This window comes from Peromyscus maniculatus, chromosome 5 (genome assembly GCF_049852395.1).
Source record: "Peromyscus maniculatus bairdii isolate BWxNUB_F1_BW_parent chromosome 5, HU_Pman_BW_mat_3.1, whole genome shotgun sequence".
Lineage (NCBI taxonomy): Eukaryota > Metazoa > Chordata > Mammalia > Rodentia > Cricetidae > Peromyscus > Peromyscus maniculatus.
Genome location: NC_134856.1, coordinates 20,643,004 through 20,653,892, shown reverse-complemented (window position 1 = coordinate 20,653,892; position 10,889 = coordinate 20,643,004). Strand labels below are relative to the sequence as shown.

Sequence of the window (10,889 nt, the reverse complement as noted above, 5' to 3'; positions counted from 1 at the left end):
TACCCCATCTAGGACCTGCTGGAACTTGTGAAGATACTGGTTCTATAGAACAATACTGGCAAGATCTCCAAGCCTCAGGAGGCCACAGGACGTCCCAGAGGAGTTCTGGTGAGGATCCAGTGAGGATGGTGTACCAAAAACCAGAGGCCTTAAACCAGAGCAGTGACTCACTGCAGTGAGCATTTGCTAGTCAAGCTGATGGGACAAAGTGGCATACTCTATGGCACACCGAGGCCTCCAATGCCACCAGGACGAGTGAAGAGGTGATGGACAGGGAGGAAAGAAGGAGAAGCAAAGAGAATTTTATGTTTTTTTTGTGTTCTTGATTACTGTGTTTTGTTTTCTTTTGTGGTGGGATGTGGCAGGGATGAGGGGAGGATATGGGGGGACTGGGAGGTGAGCAGAATTGGGGTGCATGATGTGAAAGTGCCGAAGAGTCAACAAAGAAGTTAAATAAAAAAGATTTGTGCCAAAAAAAAAAAGAAAAACTAATGAAATTATAGCCCCCCCTTGCCGGGCGGTGGTGGCGCACGCCTTTAATCCCAGCACTCGGGAGGCAGAGGCAGGCGGATCTCTGTGAGTTCGAGGCCAGCCTGGGCTACCAAGTGAGTTCCAGGAAAGGCACAAAGCTACACAAGAGAAACCCTGTCTTGAAAAACCAAAAAAAAAAAAAAAAAAAAAAAAGAAATTATAGCCCCCCCCCCAAAAAAAAAAGAAAGAAAGGAAGAAAGGAAGAAAGAAAGAAAGGCCTCAAATTAGAGAAAGAAATTGGTGTGTAGAATTCCCCAAAGATAAACAGGGAAGAAAATCTCCACATCAAAAAGCAGTTAGGATGTCAAAAATATAAGTGAAAAAATAATTGTAAAAGCAGCTTGAAAAAGATGACAACTCACAGGCAAAGACAGAAAGATCAGAATCGTCCCAGAGTTTTCATCTGTCTTCACAAAGGCCAGAAGTACATGAAATGAGTTACTTCAAGTTCTGAAAGCAAACTGCGACCCAAGAATTCTGTATTCTGCAAATCTCTCTTTCAACATTGATGGAGAAATAAAGGTATTTCAAGATAAACACAAATTAAGGCCATTCACAACAACCAAGCCAGACACTGCAGAAGGTTTATAGTGGAATATCTCACAGGGAGAATGGAAGACAGCTGTCTTCATGTGATGCATGAGCATACATGGGAGAAGAAAAGAAATACCAATAATCCAACAAAACAGAAGAACATCACCTCACAAATTTAGAGGAAATAGCAAGTCTCTTCTTTTTTAATTTTTTTTATTATGTATTCAGTGTTCTGCCTGCATGTATTCCTGCAGGCCAGAAGAGGGCACCAGATCTCATTACAGATAGTTGTGAGTCACCATGTGGTTGCTGGGAATTGAACTCAGGACCTCTGGAAGAACAGCCAGTGCTCTTAACCACTGAGCCATCTCTCCAGCCCAAGTCCCTTCTTATAGTAACCTTAAATGTAAATTGTACATGGTCATTTCTTTCCTGCCTGTCAGTTTCTAAATAACAGACTTAGAGATTGGATATGAATTATAAATGCTCAGCTGATATCTCAGGCTTGTTACTAGCTAACTCTTACACTTAAATTAACCTGTCTTTCTTAACTATGCCTTGCCACATGGCCAGGTACCTTTTCTCAGTCCAGCATGTCCGTCTTGCTTCTCTGTGTCACCTGTGACTCTCTGACTCTGCCCTTCTTCCCACTCCCACCCCAAGCATTCGCCCTGTCTCAGGCTGTCTCACACAATCTCTTTCTGCCTAGCTATCAGCCAATGAGCTTTTTATTAACAATGAGATCAGCACATTTTCACAGTGTAGAGGATTATTCCACAGCAATAAATGGCCCCAGTTTACCATCTAAAAAGATACAGACTGATGGACTGGATGAAAAAGCAAGAACCCACTGTACATTCTCTCCAAAAAACACACTTACCCCCAAAGAAACCAAATCCGCAATGTCAAAGGATGGAAAACAAACTACCGAGTGTGATGGCAAATCTTGGTTGTCAACTTAACTACATCTGGAATCAACTAAAACCCAAAAATCTGGGCACACACGCAAGGCGTTTCTCTGAATAGATCATTTGAGTTGGGAACACCTGCCCTAAATCTGGATCTTTTGAGGTCAGAAGGACTACCTAAATCTGGGCCATATCTTCTGGTGGCGGCCCATAGAATAGGAAGTGGAAGTTGGAAGTTCTTACTTTTTGCCTGCTTGCCCTCAGTCTTGCTGGCAAGCTCATCTAACTTGTTGTTGAGGCTTTCCTTTGCTGGTATTCTTCAGAATTCCAACACAGACTGAAGACTAGCAGCTCTCTAGGACTTCCTGGGGATTCCATCCGTAACTGGGACTGCTGAGACATCCAGTCTGTGGATTGAAGAACTATCAGGTTCTTATGTAACTACTTAGACCATAGCGTGGAAGCCACTCTGATAATTCACACACACACACACACACACACACACACACACACACACACACACACACTCATTCATTCTATCAGTCTGTTCCTTTAGAGAATCCTGACTAATATACCAAGCAAATGAAAAATATAAACAAGCAGATGTTGCTATCTTTCTTGTAAGGAAAAGTAAACTTTGTAGCAAAATTAATGAGCTGAACTTAGGAGACATACAGAATATTCCCCCAACAGATAAGAAATATACATTTTTTTCTCAGCAGCACACATAACCTTCTCCCAAAGTAATCAAGCCTCAACAAAGCAGAGAACAAACAACAAAACTAAGATAATTCCTTACATCTTATCAGACCACAATGAAATAAAACTAGAAATCAACAATGAGAGAAATGACCCAAACCACAAAAATACTTGGAGGCTGAAGGATGCATTGTTGAATGAACAGTTGGGGATAATTCAAGACATTTTAAGAATTCCAGAAACAAACAATAATAAAAACAGAACCTATCTGATGTCTGAGACACAGCCAAGGCAGCCCTAAAAGGAAAGTTTATAGTAAATAATGACCCTGCACCCAAGGTGACTTTTCTACTGGGATTCTCATCTGCTGTGTCCTTTTCCTCCACATGGGGGCAGTGGTGAGGCTCAGCAGCCGGTGGGCAAGATGGGAAGTGGGAGGAGCTGCTAGAGATCCAGCCTAGGGTCTGGGTCTCTCTCCAGTGTCTTTCCCTGCACTGCTTCTTTTGCTGGCAAACTTTCAGAATAAAGGAGGTGACATCAGCGATGCCTAGGTGCAGAGAGCTGAAGGAGTTTGTAAGAAAAAAATCAAGAAATCAGCAAAGAGGAGTAAAGGAAGAATTAACACAGTTGCACTTTTTTTCAACAAAGTACATGAAAAAGCTCCACTCTGGACCCTAGTGGTGGTACATGCCTTTAATCCCAGGACTCTGGAGGCAGAAGCAGGTGAATCTCTGTGAGTTCAAGGCCAGCCTGGTCTAGAGAGTGAGATCCAGGACAGCCAGGGCTGTACAGAGAAACCCTGTCAAAAAAAAAAAAAAAAGAAAGAAAGAAAGAAAGAAAGAAAAGAAAGAAAGAAAGAAAAGAAAAATTGAAAAAAAAATAGTCCCACTCTCTAGTTCCTTGTGGAGTCCTGACACACCCAGATGATTTGTTCTCATGTTTCACACAGAACACACACAAAGTAGTCTAGAAGAGAGATATATCTAAGGTTTGTGGTCGTCCAGGGCAATTAGGGTTGTTTAGGATTAGCATAACAGATGCAGGTCAACAGCAGGGACTCAGATGGCAGAGCTGAGGTGCTTCCTGTACCCAGACATCCCTGGGAGCAGTGGGGTGGGAAGTGCCTGTTTAACTGTGCCAAGTGGTGCCCACCTCCAAGCTCAGAGGCCTCAGATCCTCTCCTGGTTAGGGGAAGCTCTCTGCCTTCCTCTGAGCCTCCTTATTTTCTAGAGTATTGTCAGGACCCAACAGTACGAAGTCAGAAAGTGCTTCCTCCAGGCTTGGCCATAGGGACTGGTGTGTCTAGAGCTGAGACTCTAATGAGTGTGGATGTTCTTTGCACCTTCAAGAAGCTCTCTATCCTTGGCCCAGTTTTTCTGAGCCTTGACCAAAGCACTTCTATTGTAAAGCGCCGCGCCTGCACCGCAATTGGGCCTGAAACCTGGGGAGGGAAGTCGGGATGAACACAGCACACACCAGTCAAGTCGCAAGCATCAGGACCCTTTTATTCTTTCTTCCCCATCTTATATACCCTTTCAGGAGGAACAAACAAAATTGTTTACCAAGCACCCAGGGTCAAGGAATGGTCAGCATGCCCCAGGAAGCCACAGCTGCCAAACCACGAGATGTACCAAACAGCAAAACATCCACAGAACAGCCTGACCTCAGCGCACTCAGAACAGGGGAGGTGGGGGCAATCTTAGAGGGTCAGAGCCATTCTGATCCCAACATCTCCTCCCTTTTATTTATTTAAGCAGCACCTGTCTTAGGTCAACCAGGTAGCATGAACTTACCCGTCATAGGAAAGTGCCCTCCATACTTCCTGTCTTAGGCGCCCATGCTATCCTAGGAAGTTCCCCGTCTCTGGTTACTGTTTATCAAGCTTCTGAGTGGATTCAGTGTGTGCTGAGACAGCTAGCAGGGCCTGTCGGGTGACCCTGCATGAGTGGTGAATTGCGTTTTAAGTTGGCAGAGGGCCCAGAAGCATGCCCAAATTCTAAGACATCCTAGGATTGCCATAGCAAGTGATCTTGACCATTTTTGAAACCAGCCTCCAACCTGGGCCACCCAACCCCACCATCCAATATCCGAAATTGGAACAACTCTGGCATCATCAATGGCCTGTATGGCATGAAAAAGCTGCACAGCAAAATCCACAAATGTCATACCCAAGGACCCTGTACATACCCACTCAGCCTCCAAACTTCATGAGAGGCATCAACAACCCTCCCCAGGGTCACACACATAGATATGTACATCTGAGAGCAGGTTGAATGTTGTTGAGTCCATAACAAATCTAATTGTTCTTGTACCAACACCATCTGTTGATTAAGTGTTGGCAGTCCAGAATGTACATGTCCATTTATCTGATTTTGAATGTCCAAAGCATTAGAGACTCTTTTCACCACATCAGCTTGCCGGGTCTGTTGAGAAAGGGCAATTCCTGCAGTAGCGGCAGCAACAGCAGAAACAGCAACAGTAACAATGGACACAGTGATTCCAAAACCTCTTTTTGTTCTATGCAATTGGACAGGAAACTGGGAAGATGCTTCCATCGGCATCAGCAGGAATTCTTCATAACTGACACATTGTCTTCATCAAGCCAGCAACTGCTAAGGCTGCAATTCTGATCAGAACCATTTTAATAAAGCACCCCCTCCCACCCCAGTATCATTCCACACCCCAAAAAGGAAAGGAGCTAACAAACAGGGAAAGGAAGAAATGCTAAAATTTTTCCCAGAAGAATAATTAACGTTAACAGACTCCTCAAAAGTCAGGATGATATGGAGTAGAATCATTAAAGTTTTATCCATAGGTATACGAGCCAACGTATGGCCCGTAGTCCAATTACTAGTATAAATAGAAGGAAAATGGGGCTATGTATCCCCACAGGCATCAGAACTGGGGGATTTTTTTTTTTACCAGACTCTAATACACCGTCTCTGGCTTCACTTGATACATCAGAAGCAGCATTTCTCATCTGTCTCTATGGCCGGGAATGCATGGGCACCTGAACTTTGGAAGGCTACTCCTGGACACTCTTTTACATTTGGCTATTTCCAATCCTCCTCCTCATAGGCCAGAGGTAGAGGTGGCGCAGACAGCTGAGTGCCGACAGCATCCTCTTTGCCTGAACTGACTTTTGGTGTCACTTTACATTGTTTTAATTTTTTCTTTAACTTCTTGGCTCGCTCTAATCTCTCCTCCTCCGAGTCCTCTCCTTCTGATTCTGACAACTCGGTGTCTGTGCCCCATAACACATCTGATTTCTCATCAACAGCACTTACAGATTTCTTAGTTTCTTCCTCTTGAACCTCATTAAAAAGTCTAGTAGCCTCAGCTAAATGTTCTTGTACTTTAACTTTCTCTGTTAGCAAGGCATCTTTAACTAATCTCCATAAGGAAAACGTAGCTATAGGTAAGTTATCTGGGCCCCTCTCATGAAGGGCCTTTGTAAGTCCTGTTTCACTTGTTCCCAGTCAGGGATATTCAATCCCCCTCCAGTTAAAAACCAAGGACTGACTTCTGCAACCATTGTGACAAATGTGGCTGCGGTACTTCGCTTAATTTCTGTTCCTTGCTGTTTTAAAACCTTAGTGATCTCAGTGGCCATGTGAGATTTACTTGTAGCGTTCCCCATGGTACGTACCTTACCTTAATTACTCGTATCCCCAATTCACTCCATTTGCTAGCCCAGAAGCGACCCCGTCCTTCAAACCTCTCTTTCCAGGTCTTGGTGAGATCTCCACTTTCCGCGTCTGCACCGCAATTGGGCCTGAAACCTGGCGAGGGAAGTTGGGATGAACACAGCACACACCAGTCAAGTTGCAAGCATCAGGACTCTTTATTCTTTCTTTCCCATCTTATATACCCTTTCAGGAGGAACAAACAAAATTGTTTACCAGGCACCCAGGGTCAAGGAATGGTCAGCATGCCCCAGGAAGCCACATCTGCCAAACCACGAGATGTACCAAACAGCAAAACATCCACAGAACAGCCTGACCTCAGCGCACTCAGAACATGGGAGGTGGGGGCAATCTTAGAGGGGTCAGAGCCATTCTGATCTCAACAGTAAAGGAGGTTCTAGAATTCCTATTAGAGTACCGAATAGAGATGTGTCCAGAGTGGAGACATTACCCCTGGAGGGTAATCCAAGGGACCTCGTGTGCACTGGGATGTCTGGATAGAGATGTTTGTGATCACCCACTGTACAAACATATTTGAAGCACCTACTTACTGTATGAGGGTGAATTCATAATTCTGAGGGCAGACAGGACTTCTAGGCGATGGACTTGGATTCCTCTCCAGGTATCAATGTCCCCCTAGAGGTCTTTTGGATGGGGACCTGGGACTCTACAGGTGACGTCCTTCCTGGTCTCCTCCAGGTATGCATACTTCTACCCTGATTGTGAAGAGGATGAAGAAGTTATGGAGTAAGTGGGCTTTGCAGCAAGAGAAAGGCCTTGGCTCTCCAGAGTCGGGTCATTTGGGTTCTAAGGGTCAGGGATGACCGATGCTTGGGTCTCAGACTCCTGCTTTCTACCATACTGATGTCAGAGTATTTCCTGGAGAGTGAGAAGAATTGCATGGGCAGGGTCCTTGCTAGTGGGAATATGGAGGATCCTGTGACCTCTGGTGCCCCATTGAAACTCTACCATGATCTTAACCCATGTCATCCAGGCCTGGTCAGCTGTGCTCAGTTACAGCCTGAGAAAGGGGTGTGTGGAGCTTCCTGCTCACATGGACCTCGCAGCCCTGCTCACTGTGCTCATTTGCATAAGGGCTGGAGATCTTCTACCTTGCAGTCTCACATGCACGGAGCCTTGAGAGGGGCAGCAATGAAGAGTCCAGGCCACTGACTGTGCTGTCTGTCTCCTAACCCAGCACCATCTCCATCTTCCTGGATATACGGATTGAGAAGTTCCCTGAGGATTTTTGCCAGGCATCAGACCTGTCCATTCTGAAACAAGTGAAGAACTACTTGATTGTCAACATTCCCCATTCAGATGTTCTCAACCGTTTCAATGAACTCCTGACCCAGCTGCAGACAGAGGTGGCCAGTGACTCAGAGGCCAGCACTGAGGAAGCCTCAGGTAGGTGCTTGACACCCTGTCAGGAGGTTCAGTACCTGGAGAGCTGGGGGGATCCTTGAGAGGCTCCTCTTTGCAGGAGCTGTTACTGGACTCTAGCCTGGGCACATGTCCTTTTATAGAATACGGTCTGGGATTCCAGGCCAACATGGCCTCTTCTGTATTTGGAAAGGCTGAGAAGGAGGTCTCATCCTGGGCATGTTGTCTCCTCCTGCACTCCACTTCCTCTTCCCCTTCTAGATATGCCTACATCAGCCTCACATCTTTAGATCTGGGGAGCCACACATGCACAGATCTGGAGCTTGAGGTCTGTTAACCAACAACAAAGACAGCTACACCAGAGCTGGAGACCACAACACTCAGCAGAAGTTTCTGTGACTCCTGTGAGATGTGGCAGCAGCAGTTGGGTCACCACGTGGGTTAGCAGCTGTGGATACCGAGTGTCAGCATGTCAGCAGATGCTGCAGCTTTTGCACATCTGACTTTGCTGCAGTGCGTCTACCTCCCCAGGGAACGGCCCTGCCACCCGTTTCCCTTCTGCTGAACCATCAGCACCTGCTCTGCAGACAGCACCAGTTCTGTGTTCCCCACAGAATCCCTCCTGGATTTGAACCCCCAGCCTTCTCAGCCCCACAGCCAGCCTCCCCAACCCGAGTAACTGTTTTTATTGTTCTAGTTATTTTCGATATTGTATTAGTTTAAGTATTGGTTTTAATAAATTGTTCGTTGGTTTTTCATTGTCTAAGTTGTGGTTGTGATGTCCCCTCAGCATGCTTGTACAGGGCCTAGCAGTTTCCCTAAGCAGACCACACTGGTTCCGTGAGGGGCTACATAGAGACAGACCATCCTGGAGAAAGGGAGGCAAAGCCACTGCCTTGACAGAGACCAGGTGAATGCCTGAGAGAGGTGCTAGAAGTACAGATAGTTGTGGCTGGCTGCCATTTGCTGGGGTCCTAAGAGCTAGGCCATGTGCTTAGAGGTCAGGCTGACCAGGTGTCCTTCAAAGGGTTTCTGCTTTAGTTTCAGGCTCCTGTAGCTGAGTAGCAGCACTATTTCAGGGTCCGATGAGGACAAATTGCAATGTCACCAGGTCCCTGCTTCCCATGTGCACAAGGCTAGGCACACACCATTTCCCATATTAAAGACACAATGTGAAGGGAGGAGTGGCCATAGATTTCAGGGGTGTTGGATGCTATGGACAATGTTTAAACCATGCAGATTTTCTTGAAGTAATTCTTAGCTTTTCTTCAATTTTGGGACAGTCTATGAGTAACAATGTCAAGGTCTTATTTACATTTCCTCCTGTGTTTATGAATATGGCCTGGAAACAATCCAAGTGCCACTCACCATGCTTCTGTCGCTCTCCTCACGACAATTCCATTGATGACTCCCAACTGTTGTCCCACATATGTGACCTGGGGCAGCTAAGGTGCTCATCTCCCCAGTGAAGGCAATCAGGGTGTGCAGCACTTATAGGGGCCACAGACCTGCTCATGAGAGCTTCTGAGGGATGAAGGGAACCCACCCTTCAGTCACCATGACATTTTTCATGGGAAAAGATCACACAAGTCTCCGTTCTCTAGAGGCAAATGTCCAGACATCAGAGAGTCCACATCATAGCTTGGGAGTTGAGATTCAGCGAGGTGTATGTAGTGTGAGATGGAATGTGTGTATGGGGGGGGCAGGTTGTGCAGGAAGTCTGTTGAGAGATCTCCATCCTGCCTGGGCCAGATCAGACTTCCTGGTGAACGTGGAGTCAGAGTGTGCCAGTCCAACAGAGCAGGGGCAGTGGACTGTCTTTGACAAGATCGTACAGGTAATTGAAGATGGTGAAATATTTGTGGAAATTTAGAGATTTACTTCTAGCCCTATAAAGAGCTAGATTAGAGGCCAAGGTCTCTAATTTGGGGTTGTTTTCAGCACCCTCAGAAGACTCCTCTGTTGTTTTGCGTCCCCTGACTTGCTCAGCCTGCTTTCTTTTTTCTTTTTCTTTTTTCAATGCAAAACACATAGGGGTTTATTGATAACAAGCAAGCCCAGGCTTGGTCCACTTTCAACATCCAACACAGTGGGTGGAGGAGAACAGCCCTGAGCTCTCAGGGTGAGGGTTTTTTTTTTTAAATTAATTAATTTATTTTTTAAATTACACTCATGATATTAATCACATTTGTGGTATTCATAGATTACATTCGCAGTATTTATTCAATTATATATATTTAATTTTAAATGTCGAATGTCATTTCTTGAAGGAGGGAGGAGGTCTTAATTACAGGCTTACAGCACAATGGGAGGAGCCCAGAGGGCAGAAGTTCGTTACTGATGTTTTACAATCTTGCATCTAAGCTGTCAACACCCATTATTCAGGATACACAGACAAGGAACTTCCCTTAGGCATTCAGGAGGGTGGAATCTGGCAGGGAATTAGCATTGGGAGGATATCAAGGTCAAGGTCCGCAAGCAAGGCAACAGTTACCCAAAATGGGGGCCAGGGCGCCCTGCAGGTCCCCCTTTTATTAAAATATGAGCTTCTGACTTGGGTTGCGTGGGACGTCAGCAGGTCACCTTACCCGTCATGGAGACACCTGCCCAGGCCACACAGGCGCTCTGTCTTAGGTTGGTGAGTGCCCCCAGGCATTACCCGTCTCTGAATACTCATTGTCATACCTGCTCAATCGTGTGTGAACTGCATGGTTAATTGCTGCCAAAGATCTCAAAGTGGCACTGGGTTTGCAATCTGTGTGTTCGATACAGAAAAGACCAACAGAGGTCCTATCTCACCCATAGCCAGTAGGCTAAAGGCAACTGAGCCATTCCCTTCCTTATCGAGCCATACTGTACGTTGGAGTTCTTGTAAGATAGTATCCCAAAAGCAACTGGATCTTGAGTTTATAAATTTATAATTTTCAAAGCCAATCGAGATGTATATAACTACTGAATTAAATTTATCATGCCCAATAGAATGAAAGATTAACTAACTGTGGTAGCTACTTTTGTTGCCAGGGTCTCTACTGTGCTAGCTGTAGTAAGCAATTATAAAATGGTAATCCCAGAAATAGTAGCAGCGCTGTGTGCCATTGTTATAACAGCAACAGCGGCAGCAACAATGTCAAATTCTCTTCTGGAGTGT

At 45.5% G+C, this 10,889-nt stretch overlaps 1 protein-coding gene and 1 long non-coding RNA gene across 2 annotated transcripts; one reads left to right on the top strand and one right to left on the bottom strand.

The window, feature by feature from the left end:
- Nucleotides 1-4,151: 4,151 nt before the first annotated feature.
- Nucleotides 4,152-6,807, bottom strand: LOC143273268 (uncharacterized). The gene is made up of 3 exons (XR_013051193.1): nucleotides 6,575-6,807; nucleotides 6,327-6,454; nucleotides 4,152-5,298 (listed from the first exon to the last, which is right to left on the bottom strand). It is a non-coding gene; the product is annotated as an uncharacterized LOC143273268 (long non-coding RNA).
- On the top strand, nucleotides 6,756-8,565 carry LOC143273266 (ral guanine nucleotide dissociation stimulator-like). The gene is made up of 3 exons (XM_076571831.1): nucleotides 6,756-7,105; nucleotides 7,557-7,765; nucleotides 8,003-8,565. The coding sequence occupies exons 1-3, from the start codon at nucleotides 7,101-7,103 to the stop codon at nucleotides 8,029-8,031; spliced, it is 243 nt and encodes an 80-aa protein (XP_076427946.1). The 5' UTR covers nucleotides 6,756-7,100; the 3' UTR covers nucleotides 8,032-8,565.
- The last annotated feature ends 2,324 nt before the right edge of the window (nucleotides 8,566-10,889 follow it).